This window comes from Passer montanus, unplaced genomic scaffold (genome assembly GCF_014805655.1).
Source record: "Passer montanus isolate IOZ18808 unplaced genomic scaffold, ASM1480565v1 scaffold57, whole genome shotgun sequence".
Classification (NCBI taxonomy): domain Eukaryota; kingdom Metazoa; phylum Chordata; class Aves; order Passeriformes; family Passeridae; genus Passer; species Passer montanus.
This window is the reverse complement of record NW_024370705.1, coordinates 2179911-2200625: the sequence shown is the minus strand read 5'-3', so window position 1 is coordinate 2200625 and position 20715 is coordinate 2179911. Positions and strand designations below refer to the sequence as shown.

At 48.3% G+C, this 20715-nt stretch overlaps 3 protein-coding genes across 3 annotated transcripts in view; all 3 read right to left on the bottom strand.

Annotated features, from left to right (window-relative positions):
* CABIN1 (calcineurin binding protein 1) overlaps positions 1-1257 on the bottom strand; it is a 111086-nt gene extending 109829 nt beyond the window's left edge. The window contains exons 1-2 of the mRNA XM_039725900.1: positions 1105-1257; positions 48-185 (exon numbers count right to left, since the gene is read on the bottom strand). The gene's annotated coding sequence lies outside the window, so the exon portion shown is untranslated. The remainder of the gene's footprint in view (positions 1-47; positions 186-1104) is intronic.
* Positions 1258-4919: 3662 nt separating this feature from the next.
* On the bottom strand, positions 4920-7463 carry LOC120510335 (D-dopachrome decarboxylase). The gene is made up of 3 exons (XM_039726086.1): positions 7270-7463; positions 7000-7175; positions 4920-6219 (listed from the first exon to the last, which is right to left on the bottom strand). Exons 1-3 carry the CDS (start codon positions 7375-7377, stop codon positions 6147-6149), a joined length of 357 nt encoding a protein of 118 aa, XP_039582020.1. The 5' UTR covers positions 7378-7463; the 3' UTR covers positions 4920-6146.
* A 2043-nt stretch (positions 7464-9506) lies between these two features.
* LOC120510331 (glutathione S-transferase theta-1) lies at positions 9507-20097 on the bottom strand. Its single transcript, XM_039726081.1, has 6 exons — positions 19908-20097; positions 19779-19835; positions 16852-16939; positions 15558-15708; positions 11699-11875; positions 9507-10710 (listed from the first exon to the last, which is right to left on the bottom strand). The coding sequence occupies exons 1-6, from the start codon at positions 20017-20019 to the stop codon at positions 10510-10512; spliced, it is 786 nt and encodes a 261-aa protein (XP_039582015.1). The 5' UTR covers positions 20020-20097; the 3' UTR covers positions 9507-10509.
* Positions 20098-20715: the final 618 nt, after the last annotated feature.

The following is a 20715-nucleotide window of genomic DNA, read 5'->3' as shown; positions in this document are numbered from 1 at the left end:
CCCAAATCAATTACATATTTAAGTTGATGGGGTTTAAATCCACTTACAAAAATGCCTATATTCAGTAATATGCCCAAGTCTTTTGCTGAATCCAAATAATCTTGCTCAAGGTGGCAGAGGACATCAACAGCAGAGACTGTGGCCAAGACTTTACATCCCAGGCTGGACTCTTGGGGAAACTGCAACTCCAGAAATCGTGGGAAAACAATTTCAGTTCCACTTATTATTTATGCTGGAAGCTTGTAACACACAGGAACTTAGTAACAAACATTTAGCGTCTCTCCTGCCTGGGGTTCACAGGCTGAAAGAGCAGCACCGAACAGGACTGCTGGAAAACAGGGGCAGGTGTTGCCCCACACAGCTTCTGCAGGGTGTTAGTGCATTTTGGTTTAAACAGACACTGTCCATGGCTGCAAAACTACCCTGACTCTGGAGGAGTCACAGCAGTGCCACAGCACTTAGGAACTGAGTGTGCAGCTCCAGAGGAACACAGCCACACGAGACAAGCAGGCAAAAAGCAATTCCTCTTTCATACCAAGTACTACAAACCAGTTTGAATTTTCTCAGATACAAGAGGGTCTCAGCTATAAATCTGCAGCTACAGCAGGTGTGCACATCCTGAAAGGCAACAAGCCTTTTGCCTTCAAAGCCTTCTCTCCTTTAACCTGAGTAGTTTAAAATTTAATTAAATATTTCCAATGTCAGCTCTTGCTCCCAGCGCTGTTGTCCTCAACTTCTAAGTAAGAAACAAAGGGAGTGACTTGGGCTTCCCCAGCTTTTGTTGTTGCTATTACACTTGGGATCCATATATTTCAAACACACGTTTAAATAACACTTGATTTTTGTTCTGGATTTCTTTTTTTAACGTTGCAAAGACCCGCCTCACATGAGCACAAGCCGTTCTGCCCGCAACACCCTCACTCCCTGCTCGGAGGGCGGCACTCGGGGCCGGGAGGAGGCGGGAGCCCACGCTCGCCTCCGACCGCGGCTCCGCGGAGGGAGGGGCGCGGCCGAGGCCGCCCAGGCCGGGCTCTCGCTGCCCTCACCGGGCAGGGCCCGAACGCCGGCTGCCCCTCCGCGGGGCCGGGCGGACGGGACACTCACCTCGCGGGGCCGCCCCCGGCACGCCGGCGCTGCTCCCGGGGGGTTCCCGGGGGGTTCCCGGGGCGCTCCCGCGGTTTCCCGGCGCGGGTCCCTCAGGCTCCCGCCGCTCCCCCGGGAGCCGCGCACCGGCGGTTTCCCCGCAACCGCCTCCGAGCCCCGGCGCCAACAACGCAGCGCCGCATTGGCCCAGCCGCCCTGCCGCAGCCAGCCAATGGCAGCCACACGCACTGGCAGGCGGCAGGGCGGGCGGCTGAGGGCGCTGGGCTGCGGGGAGCCGGGTTCGGTTCGGCCGGGAACGCTCCGGGCTCGGTTCGGTCGGGAACGCTCTGGGCTCAGGGCCCCGGCTGGGAAAGCCCCGGGCTCGGTTCGGCCGGGAACGCTCTGGGCCCGGGGTCCCGGCTGGGGAAAGCCCCGGGTTCGGTTCGGCCGGGAACGCTCCGGGCTCGGGGTCCCGGCTGGGACCCAACACCCCCGTGCCGGCCACACCACTGCCGGTCTTTCTTTAGGCGCTTCCAGCGACGGCGACTCCGCCGCCTCGCTGGGCAGTGTTAAAAGCAGGTTAGAAAGTGTTGTAAAATAGTTGGTAATTGTTAAGCGTGTACTGAAGTGTGGTTATTTTAAAGTGTGTTCAGAGGGTAGTTAAAAGGAACACGGTACTCAACGTACCGTGTTACTCCTGAGTAAAGTGCACCAGCCCCAGCGAAAGGAGCCGCCTGGACAGAGCTGCAAATGAAGGATCCAAAAAGGAACCGATCCAATGGGACAAAAAACGTACTGAAGTGTGGTTATTTTAAAGTGTGTTCAGAGGGTAGTTAAAAGGAACACGGTACTCAATGTACCGTGTTACTCCTGAGTAAAGTGCACCAGCCCCAGCGAAAGGACACCTGGACAGAGCTGTAATGGCCAATCCAGCGCCTTAAACCCTGCAAATGAAGGATCCAAAAAGAAACCAATCCAAAAGAACAAAAAAACAGGATAAAAAGGGGCTTCTGACCCACTGGTTTTGTGCCGCTCCACCTGGAACATCGGGGGCATTGAAGCAGCCCCAGCGCCGCAGCATCCTCGACGGGAGCGCTCCTGCTCGGCCCGCAAAAGGAACACGGTACTCAATGTACCGTGTTACTCCTGAGTAAAGTGCACCAGCCCCAGCGAAAGGACACCTGGACAGAGCTGTAATGGCCAATCCAGCGCCTTAAACCCTGCAAATGAAGGATCCAAAAAGAAACCAATCCAAAAGAACAAAAAAACAGGATAAAAAGGGGCTTCTGACCCACAAATTTTGTGCCGCTCCACCTGGAACATCGGGGGCATTGAAGCAGCCCCAGCGCCGCAGCATCCTCAACGGGAGCGCTCCTGCTCGGCCCGAGGGCCCCACGCTTTGGGCCTTTCTTTTTATTATAATAAATGCTGAAATCGCTCTAGTACCGGGAGCCTGGTCCCGTTTTTAACAGGCAGCACAGTCTAACGTCTGAATCAGTTTTTCTGTGGAGAAATTGCTCCCAATATCCAATCTAAACCTCCCCTGGCGAAGCTTAAGACTCTGATTGCATCAACACCAAAAGTGCCAGGACAGCCAAGTCCTGCTGGCCTTTACCTGCCCTGGGCAGCCTGGTATCTGCCCCTGAAACACTGGGGCCAGCTGTTTTCTTTCCTATGGAAAAGCATCACCATTCCCTTTCAGGGATCCACCACTGAAATTTGGATAGAACCTCCAAGGATTAATATGTCCAAGGATTGATCCCACTGAAAAGCTGTCGGGACAGAAAGGTGTTTCCTGTGCCCCTGGACAGCCTTGTCTGACCCATCAACACTGGGACCACAAGCATTCCTTGCCAAGGAAAGGTACTGTCACTCTCTTCCAGCAGCCCAACTCCAAAATGTGAAGCTGATCTTCCACATTGAATATGTCTGGGGATTTCTCACAGAAAAATGGTGCAAGGGCAGAAAGGATTGCCTTTTCAGCCCTCCATCACCCTAACACCTGCACAAACAATGCTGGGCAGAGCTGCTTTCCTTCACAAAGTAAGGCCCTGTTGCCCTCTTTTTGCAGCCCATCTGCAAAATTTGGATTCCAGTTTCAGAAATTAAGAGGTTTAAAGACTGCTCCTACTCAACAGGTGCCAGGAAGGTCAGATGTTACTCTGCCCCAGGAGCTTCAGATGCAGCTTGTGTGGGGTGTGTGGGCAAAACCCTGAATGTGTGTGGATCCCCTGCCCAGGGGGCTGGAAATCAGCCCAAGGCCACCAAGTTTCCCTAAAGTTTGCCATGGGGCCAGCTGGAGATGGGAGCACACTCTGTGCCCATGGGATCTGGGGAAGTGGAGCCCAGCAGCACTGAGACAGCTCCGTGTGGAAATGACTTTATTTATGAAGTGTAAGGTGGTGAGACAGCAGCGAGTGTCAAAGAGCAGATGTGCCATCTGCAGCCCCACAGGCTGGCAAGGCTCATCTGTGGGACAGAACCTCACATTTAAATCCTCCTGTTGCTACAACACACCACACACACTGATGGAGGTAAGCTTGTGCTGAATCACCACTGAGCACTGTGAGGAAGAGCCTTCTTCACCTCAAACGTACCAGTTGTGTTACTGCCCTTCTTTGCACCATGCCACACAAGCATGGGGCTGCTGTGAGCAGCAGCATCCCACTGCTGTGTTTGGAGAGCAGCTTACAAAGCCCTCACAACCCTGCAGTACTTTCCTGCCAGTAGTGCCCTGCATCATCCTCAGGGCCTCACTGCTCCTCTCTAGTGTAAATACACAGAAAGATTGTCCAAAGTCCAAAGGTTTGGGGCTAGGAAATGGTTACTCAGTGTTCAAAATCAGGGCATTGCCTTTCAGTTTGAACATATGCCTATACAGTGTTTTCAAACAACAGAGGCCACTTTGGGGAGCAGAAATATTTGTTAACCTTAGGAGGCTGAGCCTGGGAAGTTACAATCTTTTACAAGTAAAAGATCAGCCATAGCTGGGAGCTCCTAACTCCAGCTATCAGGCAGGCTGCAGCCCATGGAACAGGGACCATCTGCATGCAAGGAAAAGGGATTTATGATGCCATTGCTGAGCCATAGATAAGGGTGGTGTATCTGATTTTCTCCAACCTGAGGAGTGAAAAATGTTTCCTGCTTTTGTTGGTTGTGTTTGTGCCTTGGTGGGTGTTCCAGGGGCCTGCATAACCCCTTTGTAGGGGGAGTATCCTTCTCAAGTCCCAAAATACTGTCAAACCCACTGCAACATTAGCTCATGAAGTGAAAAATAGGCCATTTCTTCAGATCAGCATGAACTTTCTTACATCTTCTTGCTCAACTCTGCAATCCTGGGGAAGTTGTTCCCAGGCACAAGCCCACACTGGGAGCAGCCAAGGGTAGGAAAGCAGAGCCTGCAGAAGTCCCCAGGGTGGCAAACATGGCCCAAAACCAAGAGAGCTGGGGCCCAGGGCTGAGCAAGTTTTCTCTGAAGGAAACAAAGGCTTTGGCAAGGGCCTCTGGTTGTTACTCCAGGAGGCAGAAGGACCTCCAGGAAAGGAACCATCTGCAGACCAGAATTAAAGTGAGAATATTTTCTGCATTTTGGAATATTCACCTCAAGGTGGTGCAAAGCCAGGGCTGTCCACCCCCTTCTCTGCAACACAGTACTGCTGAGCCAGTGTTCTCAGACTCAGGTCACCTACCTGGTTTTTGCCTGAGTTTCAACAACTTTTGATTGAAAAGACCTCCTGAGAAAGTGGAGAGACCTGGGCAGCCACAATGTCTGTCTCCAAGCACTAAGACCTACAAACCCCCAGTGCTGTGAGCCAGTAAACTGACACTTATCAAAAGAAGCTTTGTGACAGTTTATTAACCAGATGAGGTGCAGCCCCCAAGCCTGATACACAAATTTGTGTTTGGTATTGTGTTCCTGTCAGATTTGTCAAACGTAGAAGTTATTTATGGTGCATAGGGAACAAACAATTTTTAAATGATAATAAGAAGATACCTCAAGCCATATACAAAGAAAACTCCATTTAGAATGATGAAGGAGCATAGAAGCCCCCTTCAGCCTTGTGTTCCCGTGGACCCCCATGTCCCACGGATGTGCCCTGAGCTCCCTGACCTCCCCCTGAACAAGTCACAAAGTGAAAGGGAAATAATAATTTATTTTATTAGCAGCAGAAGTCAGAGGCAACATTGTACACAAAAAGTACCTTCCTTTTGTTTTAATAAAATGCCCTGTGTATTCTATTTATAAAGTGAGGGAGTATATAGGTCCTAAAAACCCAAAACACTTCTCTGCAGGGACACTGAGCCAGAAACATCAGCCACAGATCACAGTGAGATGCTGTATCATCCCAAAACTCCCCATAAGAGCAAGGAAAAGGACTCTGAATAAACAGTGAATAACAGGAATTAAAGCTGGCTGTAGAGAAACTTCAAATCTTTTCTGGTGGCACAGTGCAGGTCTTCAGAAGTGACTCTCTCCTCCAGCCACTGCCATCAGCAGACAGACATTGAGCCCTTGTGAACAAGAAACACTTTGCAGGAGCAGACACAGGAGGTGGCAAGGGCAGAGCACAGAGCACAAGATCTGACACGAGCCTTCAATCCCTAAATTTCTCTCTCAATAATCATCTCTCTTTCCAGAAAGTGCTTTCAGGGGAGCCTGAAAAAGAAAATAATTTTACTTCCAGGTCATCTTTGCTGGCCTGAGACTGTTCTGTTGCCACAGAGAAACAGAAAAAAGGATTTTTTTCTGCCTTGCAAACTATGAGAAAAACTAGATAAACCTCAGAACCTCTCTGGTCCTCAGTAAAGCCAAATGTGCTAGAATTAATTTTTTTACTGCTACAAGCAGCTTTGTCTAGGCCTGAGCTTGAGACAAAGACTTTGAACTATTACAGTAAAATCAGTTGATTGCCTCACTCTTGAGCTTTGTGTGTACAGGATGCAAAGACAAAAGTGAATCGAGCTACACAGATTTGATCACAAGAGGAAACAAGCAGACAGACAGAGCTGATCATCTCCGGGTTGCCTTCATCATGACTTTGTTCCAGCAGCTGCTCCCAGGATCACAGGAATGTCATGACTGTCCTGTTCTTGCCAATCTGCCAGGGCTCCAGTGGGTAAAAGCGGATGACAATCCTTTTGGGTAGAAGAGCAAAAATGTGGACAAGAAACATTACTTTACAATTAAACACTATTGCTGCCCAGTTTGCAACACAGTAGAAAATCTGCACTAGGGTCTCACTGTCTTACACTTCGGGGTGTTCATTTAACAGAAAGAAATATAAGCTGTGTATGGGTCAGGGTAAAAACAGACTTCACCCACACAAACAAAAGCAATCTGTATTTCAATGCTTTAAATGAGATACTTGTCCATTTTAGAAGGAGCCACATAGTGCATAATCTTGCCAGGGATTTATCCTGACAGCACCCAAGAGGCAGGGAAGTATTATTACCAGTCTCCTTTGGGGAGATGGGTAGGACAAGCAGAGATGGGCATGGCTGACCTTCAGGAACAGCCTTGTTGCAGAGTGACACCCCGGCAGGGGGAAGCTCTACCAACTCCAGTGGGGTTTCACAGTTTCACCAACTCTAACTACTGATCTTCAGAGAACAGTAATGCCCAGACTGTTCAACAAGTGCATACCAGTGTATGGTTTTATCTGGCTCCAAACCACATGTCTGGGATTCAGCATCCTCGAGCACTTAGTGTTTGCAGTCTCGTTTGGCTCTGTATTACAGCTTAGTCTCCTGGCGGACACGGGAAGTGCCACTATCTGCACTGCTCTGAACGTCCCCTTGGCAGCTGTTTGTCGCGTTCCACGAGCACACAGACCTGCAGGCCGGACGGGAGGACGCTCCCGCTGCCCTTGGGCAGAGCAGGGTGCCCGGGCTGAGGCGCGGCCAGGCCGCACTCACCGATCGGGGCCGAGGCCCAGCTGCGCCGTCAGGACGTCGAAGAAGCGGGCGCTGTGCCCCTTGTTCTGCTCCGCCGTGCCCACCACGCCGATGGACGAGACCGCCAGCTGCGCGCAGGGCTCGGCCGAGCCCGACAGCACCATGGGCAGCCCGCTGCGCACCGTCACGTTCACCCGCTGCGGGACAGCCGCGGTTAGCCACGTTAGCCACGTTAGCCCCGCCGCCCTGCCCCTGCCCCTGCCCCAGCCCCGCCGGCCCGGCCCCGCTCACCTCCGCCGGCTTGCCCAGGATGTCGGCGGCCGCGGCGCACAGCGTCTGGGCCAGCCCCGGCGGCAGCCGCTCGGCCGGCAGGCTGGTGTCCAGCTCCACGAACGGCATGGCTGCTGCCCCGCGGCCCGCACCGCCTCTGCCCGAACCCCGGAGCCCCGGCCCGCCCCGCCTCTGCCCGGAGCCCGGCCCGCCCTGCACCGCCCCGGCAGCGCAGCCCGGCGGGCGGGCTCAGCCCCGGGACCGCCCCTTCTAAACCGTACAACTCATTTAAAGTTGAAATACAGACTGCTTTTGTTTGTGTGGGTGAAGTCTGTTTATACCCTGACCCATACACAGCTTATGTTTCTTTCTGTTAAATGAACATCCCGAAGTGTAAGACAGTGAGACCCTAGCGCAGATTTTCTACTGTGTTGCAAACTGGGCAGCAATAGTGTTTAATTGTAAAGTAACGTTTCCTGTCCACATTTTTGCTCTTCTACCCAAAAGGATTGTCATCCGCTTTTACCCACTGGAGCCCTGGCAGATTGGCAAGAACAGGACAGTCATGACATTCCTGTGATCCTTGGAGCAGCTGCTGGAACAAAGTCATGATGAAGGCAACCCGGAGATGATCAGCTCTGTCTGCCTGCTTGTTTCCTCTTGTGATCAAATCTGTGTAGCGTGCCGGCCCCGGCGGTCACTCCGGCCCAGCCCAGCTGGCTGCCTGCCTTTGGGACTCTCCGTGGGCATTGCTGGGGCGTGCATTGGATGCTGTGTGACCAAATGTAGCCACATTTCACAGAGAAAAGCAAGGCACAACTTTGCGAGAATATTTCTGGGATTCACATTCTCTGAGCCTCAGAGAAAGGAAAAACAATTCTTATCTCATTTGCTGTGCCTGTGTTGTGCCAAAGTAGAATGCAGTGTGGAGATTGTTCACCCAAAGTGATGGTGTTTGTTTCCTTGGCCTGTCAGGGCCAAGCGTGTGTGTGTGTCAGGACAGTCGGCTGACAGTCATGAGTGCAGTGAGTGTTTGGCAGATTCAGTTTAGATGGCTTGTAATATAGTGTAATATAGAATAGAATAATATAGTATAATAAAGTAATAAATTAGCCTTCTGATATAATGGAGTCAGATGGCTCCTTTCTCCCTGAGCATCAGGGTTGCCTTGCTTAACTATAACCAAAGCCATCACATCTCACTAACGGATGGGTAGAATGAGTTTTGTGACAGCCCTTACTGCCAGTGGAAAAACATTTCAGGTCACTACAAAGACACCCCTGTGCAGGGAGGGCTGAGAATGGAAGTGCAGTAATTTCTTTTAACAACCAACACTATAAGAAATTAAAAAGCAAGCAGAGAGGTTTACTGCTTTATCCAACGTGTATTAATTACAAGGCCTTTGAGCAATCAGGACTTTGAACTCTCAGGCTGGTAAGTGACCTCGGCACGCTGGCTCACAGGGACAGTCTAATCTACAGATCACAGGTGTCCAAACTGGAGATCAGAGGCTTCTCAGAAGCTGAGCTACTGTCCAGTGAGGTGCCATGAGCTCGTTTACAACAAAGGGTTATGAACCAGCTGTACTAAAAGGTCATCATTTAAGGCACAAAACTGTTGGGAAAATTTGCCTTGTGTAATTGACATCTTGGTTTTCTACAATTCTAGACAACGCTAATGAAAACTGATGAAACTGCTAATTTTTTTTTTCTTTTTTGCTTAGGGAATTGCTTGGCCTTCACTGCTGCTAGTGAAGACAATACTGGCACAAAGAGTTATGTGCAGAAATCAGCCAGGAAGAAGGCTGGGCAAAGATTTTTAGGACAGAGTAGTATCTAGAACTGAAACCTTGGTAAAAAACACCATGAGAAAACAACAGGTTTTTTTAGAACTTGCCAGCAAAAAAATGTCACTAGCCAAGACATGGTAGCACTAGAGGAAAAAAACCCAAACAATTATTTGGTTAGTGAAAGAGGCAATTCCTGAATTCCATTACTCATTTGGTTTTAGTCTTTACAGGAAGCATTTTTTGGCAATGATTTTAGGGTAAGGGCAACCACTACTTCTGAATGGAAATATACAGATATATATTCCACCAATTTCTGCATCCTTTACAATTTGTTATTTTCAACTAAAGAAACTGGAAATGGTTGGATTTGCTCAGTTTTATCTCATAAATTGTGCTGCAATACAAAAGGATTTTGCATTTGAACTATAACTGAGCAGAAACAAACAGCCAAGAAAAAGAGCCCAAAAGCTCCAAAACAACTCTTTGCCCTTTTATTGTGATGCATGTGTTGCTCAATGCCACAAAATCTCTTATTACTTCAGCTGCACTGGGTGACTTACTTGGTGAACTTCCATCCAAAACAGTCTCAGAAGAGCATGTCTGCATTTATTCGCTCTCTGCATTTCCTAGGAGAAATGTGCTATTACAGTATTACCATAGAAAAAATCCAATTTGTGTACTGTTATGTTCTCTTTCACAAAAACACTGTGAATGCATTCTTTCAGGGTACTCCCTATATAATATCAACTTGGGTTTTTAGGTATGGAATAACTGCTGGTGGCCACCAGCAGCATGAATCTGCAAGAACAGCTGCTGCCACACATGTACTGGTAGACAGAACACCAACAGAAGCCAGGCTTTCAGAAATCCAAAGAAGCAGTTGAAGTGAAGAATTACAAAGATTCATCGTTGTAGAAATACAAAGAAATTTCTCAAAGGAACTTCAAGGGAAAAGGAAGTGTGGAATGTACATGGACAGTCAAGCAAGATGCCTCAACAATAAGAAACCTTTAAATTTTTTTTTTTTCACTTTTGTGAAGTACCTTTGTGCTCTACTTGTCTGTGCAGACACATGCTGGGAAGATGAGGATCAGACACACTTTGCAGTACAAATGTTAAAATAGGAAACAGTGATCCTTATCCTATTCAGTTCTTTAACATTCCCAATTTGTAGGCTGGCTTGAATTGTCAGGAAATACCATTCTTGTCTCTATCATCTCTGAGAAGACTGACACTGAAATAAAATCCAGATGCATGTTAAGTGACCTGTAGGGCCTCAGCCTTCTGTATAAATTTAATGTTTTAGGTCTTAAACATTCCCCAGCTTCCACCCCCAAAGATACAAGAAAGACCTGGGCCACTCTGCAATTTCTGTGTTAGAATTACAGTGCTCTTTCCAGTTACATGGAGAACTGGATGTCAGAGAAGTTAAAAAGAAAAAAAAGGCAGGAAAAATGCTAAGATAGGTTAATTCATTTCAACATCTTCATCAACACAGGTGCCAGTTGCTCTTTCAGCTGTGGATCAATTTGAATATTGCTCAGTTCTTTGATATTGAGGATCATCTCATGGGCTTGGAAAAAAAGCTCTTTCCCCACAGCATCCTCCACCCGCCTGCGCCACTCCCTCAGCCTGGGTCTGTCTTCAAAGATGTCACAACCAACTCCAACAGGCTGCAGAAAGGAGAGAGCAACAGTGAGGCTTGGGGCAGTCACTTCTCTGCTGAGACAACAGGCACTAAAAGGATACTTGCAGGTAAAGGGGGAAAAAAGGAAGAGCTCATGGAGCAGCAGTAGGAAGGAGGGAAATCTCTGGTTGGTGTACCTGTCTGGGGAGCACAAAAACTAACCTGTATTTTAAAGGGCATCAGTTCCTGGGTGCTGGAATAGCTGTTTAGGGCAGCACAGGTGACCCCATTCTGTGAGTGATTTTCAGCCACAGCACTGAAGATGTGGTGGGATGGCAGTTCCAGGGATCACTGCCCAGTTTTGCAGTAGAGAGTGTTGGATTATACAGCAACACCCAGCACAATATGTGAAGTGTTTAACTGAACCAGTGCCTAACTAATATTATCTACCCCCCTTCTGCTTTCTGCCTGTGCCTCTCTCTGGAACACAGTGTACAGAAGCAGAAGTGCTGGTTTTCAGTCTGGACACTGAACTGGGAAAAGGAAATCACTGCTGGGCTGCAGGATCCAGGCCCTAGTGGCCTGGCAGGGAAAAATCAGTTTGTAACAAACTTAATTTGATTGCCTCTGAGATTAATTATTTCATCTTCCAGACATGGCACGGGCAAGTATTATATTCTTCAATGATAGAAATATTCCTATATGGTTGTCTTATTTCATCAGACCTGTCTGCTATTGCTTCTCATTTATATACATTACCTCCTTCTTAGGTTAAAAAGAAAGTAATGATAAAGAATGAAGAAAAGGTTATTGCTACAGATGAGAAACAAAAGAGATCTGTTGCAGCCAGCTTTTTTTTTGATTTTCATTGCTGTTCTGAACCCACTCCCACATTCTCCCCATTGTCTTAGGCCAGTTCTGCCAAAATATGCCTTCACTTCTCCTGCTAGTGAAGAGTTACCACGTGCTGCCCCCTCCCTGCTCTGCAGCATCTGTTTTCCCTTGTGCTTCTTCACCATGCTCCAGGCACTCACTTGCATCAGTTCCACAATGGCCACAAGATCTGCCAGGGAGATCTCACTCCCAATGATAAAAGCCTTGTCCTGCAGAAACCTCTCCTCAAATTGCTTCAGGGAAGTGGACAGCCCCTCCATAACCTCCTGGAGCTTCTCCGAGGGCAGTGGCTGCCCTGTGAAGAGGGGAATCAACACCTGAGGAGAGAAGGGACATAACAGCACACATGACCATCTTCTCTGGTAGCAGTCATTGAAGTCACACCCCATGACCATCAGTGCCCTGCAATAAAGCCACAGGAGGGGGTGGCAGAGCTTCACGGGCTGTGGCAGCTCCACAGAGCTCCTGGACAGAGAGCACACCAGCAGTCCTAAGTGTGACCTGCCACAGCAGTGACCTCCAGCTTATCAGCAGCAATGTGAGGAACAAAATCAAGGATCCTCACCTCACTTTGTTCCTGGCAGCTGTGCCTGCCCACTCCACCCCGTTGGGCTACAAAAGAAAAATGGGCAACAGCTCCAGGGAAGACACAGCTCTGCCACAGTCACCCCTGCTACATGCTCTGTGCCACCAGCAGCTGCCCAGGAGCCATCCACCCTGCTGTGGAACTGGGTGCTGCAGGCAGCTGCCTGTCCTGCAGGGTGATGGAGAGGAGGGAATGCCAGTGCCTGTGGCAGGAGCATTGGAAGGACTAGAATTCATCAACACTGGCTGGAGAGACAGAAATGGCTTCCTCTGTGTGACAGCAGCCAGCAAGGCTGGAAGTGGTCAACACCATTTTTACACAAACCTTTCAGTGGCTTAAAGCATCACTCTTTAAACCACTAGAAATTTTTCTGGAGCAATCACAGAAATGCAGTCCTTGTGTCTGCACAGACCTGCTGGCACAGGGGGTCCAGTAGAAACAGACAATGCCCCAGCCAGGGAATAATGTGCTCTGACTCCATGATTTGGAAGGCTGAACAATTGCTTTATTAAGCTATACTATATTACACTAATACTATACTAAATTACATACTAGAGAGATACTATACTCAAAAGATATAAAGAATATAAAGATACTATACTACAAAGATACTAAAGAAAAACCCATGACTGTCTGGAGACAGTCAGGACACAGCTTTGACTCAACTGGCCAATCAATCAAACAACCCTCACAGTGTCCAATTAACAAATCACTCTGGGTAAACAATCTCCATAACACATTCCACGTGTGCCAAACAACAGGCACAGCAAATAGAGATAAGAATTATTTTCTCTTCTCTGAGCTTCTCACTGCCTTCTCCAGGAAAAATCCTGGGAGACAGAATTATGTGTCTCTCTATTCAGAGAATGTGAATACCACATAGGGGATTGTTGCCTTTCCAGAGTATTTTTCACCAGTCACAGAGGTGTTTGCATCACTGGAGCCCCCAGTATTTCACAGCTGTGCTGCCTTCACCTTCCACAGCTAAAGAAGTGCAGTTTGTTTAGAGAATCAAAATTATAAACACAAATTTCAATCGGTGCAAGTGAACTGAATTTCTACTTACTGCTAGTATGTTCAGCAATTCAGCTTGGGATTGCTTAATCCAAGCCAGGATTTTGGCCAAATACATGTGGAATCCATTTCATCAGAAAATTTGTGGCCAGTTCTCTTCCTAAGTGGTTCTAATTATGCATGATAGGATCTTTGGGTAAAATCACTTGAAACAGCATCTTCTTCCTTCTCCTTATCTCAGGGCTGTCTATCTTCTCCCATCTCTAGTTAATATGCTTCTTTTACATGGTGGCTTTATATGTTTCCATATTTACAGTTATTCTGAGGACCTTTTCTGCATCTGGGCTATTACACCATCAGCAGCAATTAGTTGGATTTCTTTCCCTTGGAGCACTGCAGTGACAGCCTGCAGAGGCTGGAAGAAACTGCTTCTGGTATGAATCTGCCTCATATTTGAATTGATTCTCTGTACTCTATAGCCCAAAAATCAAATACCAATAAATTCAAGAAGATAAATGAGTCCTGATATGCTTTGTTAGGCACAAGCAATGGCAACTTTACAAGAGAGGAGTGAAGTTACCTGTTTACTAGCAATCCTGATTTCATCTGAAATTCCATACCAGCTGTCCTCACAGATTTATACTTGCACCTAGGTCTCTCTAGGGATGGTTGCATTAACTGTCTGGTGAGTCAGCTGTAAATAGGTGTCCAGAAAAATCATCTGATACTAAATGATTTTCTGGCTCAGGATGAATCAGGTAAATTGGCCTGACTACACTGAGTAAAGAAAATCTGCCTCTCAGTGTCTCTCTGCTCTCTGTCCCTGAGCCTATTTCAGAGAATCACATAAGTGTGCTGGAAACAGAAGACTCCCTCTGGATTTCCACCCTTAGGAGGTTGCAGAACTTGTGTGAAGAATGCAAGTCTTTCTGCTTCCAGCAACAAAACACATGTTCACCCAAGCCAAACTGTGCCTGTGTGCACACTCTGCACAGCTGTGCAGGGAGGGGAGGCCCTTGGAAGCAATAAGTCTGTTACATATTCGCTCACAAATCCAGGCAATGAAAGTCTGTTGGGTTTGAGACCTTCTGTACCAGACCTTCTTTAAGGGAAAAAACAAAATGTCCAAATCTGCTTTTGCCAGGTCCTGATGTCGATCAGTTTGGAACAGCTCACTCCCCAACATCTCCTTTTATTGCCAGCTGGGGGCTGTGTACAAATCACGAGCAGGATGGGACTGCTGAGGAATGCTTCTTGAGCTATTTTATTTTCCAGCATCAGCCTCATTACATGGTTATGACAATGGGAAGACGCCAGCAGGTCACATCCCAGGCAGCAGACCAAGAACTTAATGTTACAATTTACTTTAAAAGTTTTTTGACCAATCACATGAAGCAAAAGCATATTGACAGCAGTTCTATCCAACCACTACGAGCTATTTTATTTTCCAGCATCAGCCTCATTACATGGTTATGACAATGGGAAGATGCCAGCAGCTCACATCCCAGGCAGCAGACCAAGAACTTAATGTTACAATTTACTTTAAAAGTTTTTTGACCAATCACACAAAGCAAAAGCATACTGACAGCAGTTCTATCCAACCACTATAAACACCCATACCTTCGGTTAAACAATGCTTGCTTGTTTAGAATACAATACCTGTTTGTAAGCCTTAAAACACAATGCACAGAGCTCCATTATTAAGCGTAGAGTTTCCTAATATCTTGCTAGATAGATTTTTCTGCAGCTTAGGGAGTTATTCTAGCCAAGCATTAATACACAGACCATTTTTCTATTTGTCCTTACTTTCTACTTCTTACATAATTTTTCTGCTGACTATCTGACATATCTGACTAAGCTACTGCTTAGCTCCAATCACACTTCTGCTATCTCTGAAGCCTACCTTTTGCAGCTTTCCCAAAACCCTCTGATTTTATAGATTCTCACAATTTTCAGCTAGGAACAGCCCAGGTTTTGTTTCATCACAACAGTCTCGCTGAACTGGGGCTGTTAAGACGCTCAGTACTCTCCCAGGACAACATCACTGAAGTTTTTACACTCAGTCTCCTTACCTTGATCCACATGGTCTTGGGAGCGTTGGCCCGGATGTTGGCGTGGTGCCAGGACAGGTACTCATCCACACGGGCCCGCTGCTGGATGTCTGAGGGGTACCAGTGGTCAGGAGTGTTGTACTTGCGGCTCAGGTACAGCAGGATGGCAGTGCTGCCCACGCCCCAGCAGAGACAAGAAAGGGTCAGGCAGAACGCTCTTGTCTAAGCTCCCTCTCCTGCTCCTTCTCAACCTACTGCTTCCACTAAAAACTCTGAACTGGGGCTGTTAAGACGCTCAGTACTCTCCCAGGACAACATCACTGAAGTTTTTACACTCAGTCTCCTTACCTTGATCCACATGGTCTTGGGAGCGTTGGCCCGGATGTTGGCGTGGTGCCAGGACAGGTACTCATCCACACGGGCCCGCTGCTGGATGTCTGAGGGGTACCAGTGGTCAGGAGTGTTGTACTTGCGGCTCAGGTACAGCAGGATGGCAGTGCTGCCCACGCCCCAGCAGAGACAAGAAAGGGTCAGGCAGAACGCTCTTGTCTAAGATCCCTCTCTGCTCCTTCTCAGCCTACTGCTTCCACTAAAAGACATTCAGATCAGGATTTCCAGTGGAGTCTAGGGACCGTATAAAGGCATCTAATTCACGTTGACATCAATCAATTCAATCATCTCATTCAATGTTGGCATCAGTGGCCCTGAATCACCTCAGCTTCCATGAAAACTTTAACCTGGAAAATCACAGCACTGTTTTATAGTGCTGCTGGACAGTACTGGGGGTAAATACACTGGGGTAAACAAACAATAAACCTCCATGATCATCTGTCAGTGATGGTGACTCCACTTGCTCCTTGCCTATTCTGACCCACCTCTCTGAGACCTGCACTATTTCTGTGCCTGTGTATGAAATGAAACTCCCTGATGGGTTATTGCTGCCTTTTCACAGGTCTGTCTCCAGCATGCAGCTTCCACTGAAGTCAGAGGAAGTCTCAGCAAGGAAACCCTACAGAATCTTTTTGTGTTTTGTGTCTGGATGTTCATACTTTCACTAACTGGCAGAAGTCAGATGGAAAAATATCTTAAGTCATCTGCAACAATACTTAGGTTATTACTACCAAAAAAAAGCCACAGAAAATGTGCTGACAAAATGGAAGAAAATGCAGACACCCCTGCCATGCTGATACTGCTATAGGTCAATTGTTTCAGCATTATGACATCATTAACCAGTCTCCATAATAATCTTTTGATGTAAAGCCTAAATTTTATCTGTGCAGATGTTCTCTCAGCCTTTATGACTAATTCATATAAACAGAATTCTTTCCTAGAGTAAAAGGGATTTCTTTTCCTAGGGTGAAAGGGATTTTTGTAAGCTTTAAACATCTCCCAGAAGTGTTTATAATCCCATTTTGAGGTAAGTGCATTCAGGGTGAGATGAAGAAGCTAAGTCAGCTGAGTTGTTTACATTCTGAAAGATAATTCAAACGGAAAGTGGAAAGAGATCAAATGAGGTTATACTATTAAAAATAACCAGCATGATCATATATTCTGTGATCCTTAATTATCCCATGGGAATGACATCTTCTGAATGCAGCACAGACTGCTGGTACCCAAGGAAGTCTCAGGACTGAGTTCTTACCATTCTGCAAGGGTGAAGTCTCCATCCTTCAGTGCTGGTACTTTCTTCAAGAGGCTGACTTTGCTTGCACCTTCACTGTTTGATGGCCCTAAGAACATGAACAGACAAGTCTGAGGTTAGAAGTGTATCTGCCAATGCATTATAAATGAAATACCTGCAGCCAGCTGGATGATCAGTGAATTGTGTGAGGTTTTCCCAGTAGGGTCACAGCTCACAAGTGAAAGGCAGTGAAATGGCAGAGTCAGCATAAGAGCTGTCTGCAGAGGCAGCAGGCTCAGGCTGGCCATGTGGCATGGAGCAGTTTATATTCTGATTTTTCTAACAGGGTTCTCTTGCCTGACTCAGGTACCAGGATACTTGCAGAACTTACTGACAGAGTTGGCTAGGGGCAGGGAAGCTCAGACACCTCAACCCTCCCCTGCTCCTGACTCTGTGTTACTCCTGGCTCTGCACATCAACCTACTTCTAACAGGAAAACACAGGAGGAAGACACCATTCTGTGAGAATTTAAACTCCACAGTCCCCTGGAGGAATTAACAGCTGACTATCTAATCAGGCTTTCAGTTTCCCACTGCTGGCACCAGACCTGCCAGTCTGCAGTTAAATGCCAGGGAATTGCACAACAGCCCAGGAACACCTGAGTGAGAAAAGCTGTGAGGAATTTGTTTGCTTTGCTTGTTTTAAGTTCTCCTGAGGAGACATGACAATTAAAGTGCTAATCCTGATCAAATCAGCATGACCAGCAGGAGGGCTTGTACAAAACTCCCTTTGTTCAAAAAAAAGACAAGAAAAAGGATCATTAACTTACAGTGACCTCCATCTCTAAGAACTATTTGTACCCATTGAGGAAGCAGTGTCAGTGTCTACATTGCTGGACAAATGTGCAGTAGAAAATAGTCTCTGGGAAATAAAACCAGCCTCTGGACAGACAAGTTTATTTGCAGCTGGTTTGGGAAGGGTGGGAGAAGGCAGGTTGCTGCATTACAATTACAGACTGTGTTCCCTTATATCTATTTCACATAATGAGTTAAATCAAGCAGAGGATACACTACCACTTGTTCTCCTTTCCAGCTGACTAGCTTCTACCTTGTTTCTTCTTTGAGAAGTGTTTTTTGTTTTTTTTATTCCAGTGTAAGTAGCTTCATCAGAGACTAAGGTTTACACTCATCTGCTATTTGAAGGCATTCAAATCCACATTTTCCCTTTCATTAGGAAAAGTCTCTGGCTGCCTGCTGTGGATATGGCTTCTGCACAGCAGAACCAAGCAACACTGTCAAGAGTGGTAGGAAACGCTAGGCAGGGCTTCTTGAAAACAATAGTCTGACAGAAAGTGCAAGTTAAGCCTAATAACTGAGAAAATTTACTACAAAAATAAAAATGTCCAGAAGTGGGCAAAGTACAGGATGTCTCATCCCCATGATTTGTATCACAGAAACAGCGAGGCAAATATTTGTAAATCTACTCTTACGCAAGGAGTTGCTCAGGGAAGGTGCTTTGTTTTGTGCTTTTAGAATGGCCCCAAAGGCCAGTGGTCACCACACACCCAGCTCTGGTGAGATCTCTAGTGTTCACCTGGTCTTTGGAAAAATGCAGTAGAAAGTTGCCAGTCAGCAATGCTTGCAGCTAATGAGCAGTCCCTCGTCAGACCCAGCTGTTTGGTTGTGCTGCTGTCTGTGTTTATTATCCAGGGCAGCAGGGAACTAAGAAACAAGGACATGAGAAGTAAGCAATGGGTGAGGGCAGCCTGAATGAGATTTCAGAGAGCTTTCATCATACAGCAATTCTAGCAGGAATACTGAGCATATTTGTTCCCTGACGGAGCTACCTTGTCATTAGAGCAGGCTGGACAGTAGGTCAGTGTCTGTGACACAGCCTGGGGATGGAATCAGTTACTTTGGTTTGTAGATAGACATAAAAGACCAGTTCTGAGAACTCTGACTGAGCTGTGAACTGGTACATACATTGGTATGAACACTAACTCCAGGCTGCTTCATTGGGACCCACTGCTTATTGTATGAAAATAGAGACCAACATTTGTTTTTAGCAGAATTTAAGCTTGTGCCTCTCTTCCAGCCAGCAGAGCCAGCCTTTTTTGTGTGGTGGTATTGGGGGTCCATCTTTATCATTCCTGTGATGTTGGCTTGACTTACAGGTCAAGTAAATCAATTGTATGTGGAGTAATCAGTTCTTGATGACTCCCAAGGATGGATGGAGGTATAGATTTATATATATAGATACACACACAGTGTGTATTGCTGGGCTTTGAGGTCTAACTTTAACAAGCAGGGTATCCACAGTCAGAAAGCAGGGCAGGCTGCACACATGAGGAAATCTTAAGCCCAAGTCATAGTGCAGAGAAGGAGGTTTATTGGTGGGTGAAAAGAGCAGTGGAGAAGATTTTATGGAAATAGAAGCGGGGGGGGGGGGGAAATCCTACTCTATTTGCCAATCACATACCTGCCTAATCATCTAATCCTCAACCGAGGGTTTCGAAGTAACGTGCCTTGCCTTAGGCACAAAAGTAACAATTTACAGGAAAATGCAACATTTAGCTGGCCAGCAGTCACACAGTTGGAGGAGCCTGAACAGTGTTGCCACAAATTACAGCATTCCCAGAGCACTGCTCCGCTGTCAGTGTGACTAATTTGCTAGAAATGGCTAGAGGAACATTCCTTGGAGAGCCACAAAAATAGATGCAGCAGAGCTCCGAGCCTGCTCTGGGAGCTGGAGCTGCTCGGTGAAACGCGCCTGGCAGCGCGGGGATCCAGCGTCCCCGGCTGGCCCGGGCAGCGCTCCTTCCCTCTCACGGGCTCCGGGACACGCTGCAGCTCCTGTGCCGGCAGGCGAAGGCTTCCCCCGGGGTCCGTGAGAGCAAACCCCGCCGGGATCGCCCGCGGGGCCCCTCCCGCGCCCTGCCCCGGCCTCACCTGCCCGGGGCTGCTCCGCTCCGCTCCCCGCCGCCGGCTTCTTCCCCAGCACCGAGCCTGCCAAGAGCCAAGAGAGGCGCTGAGCCCTCGGGCCGCCCCGGCCCCGCCGCCCCGGCCCGCCCGCCCCACCTTTGAACAGCTCCACGTGCTTGAACTCGAAGGGGATGTTGTTGCTCCGGGCGAAGATGTAGATGGAGCGGCAGGGCTGCGAGAGCAGGTCCAGGTACAGCTCCAGCCCCATCCCGACCCTGCGGGGAGCTGCCGCGGCTCTGCCTGGGCCGGCGGGGGCCGAGCCGCGCCGGGCGGGAGCTGCCCTCCGTCCGTCCCTCCGTCCGTCCGTCCCTCCCTCCTTCCCTCCCCCGGCCGAGCGGGGCGGGGGCACAGGCAGCGGGGTCTGTGCCCGGGGGCACCGCGGGACGCCGCTCTCCTCCGGGCACAGCACTGGAGAGTGCCCCAGGAGAGCCCACCCGGCCGGGCAGGGGCAGGGAGGCACGGCCGGAGCCGGGGCAGGGTCACAGAGTTCCCTTCCCACAGCGCCAGGCGGCCCTGGCCCGCTGCGGCTGCCGCCCTGTTCATTCATTTCCCTTCAGGGAACGCCAGTAGTGACACGAGTAGCGGTCAATTGCCACCCTCAAAGGTTGGCACTCAGCAGTAAGGGAGAAGGGGCTGTCACTCCCCTCCACAGCTTGGCTGGCACTGCAGGGGCTCGGGAGCTGCGCTCACCCACAGCACCCCACTACGACTTTCACAAGGCAAACGCTGAGTTTTGTAACACACTTTGCAGGGCTGTGCCACGCTGCAGACAGGGCCTTTGCACAATGTCCTCTAAGGCAGTGTTAATCACGCACCGCCAGGGCTCAGTAGGGCTTTGTGTTCAGAACATAATTCTTTGGTCACATAGGCTCTGCTGCAAGGTGACATCTGAGTGGCAGTGAGG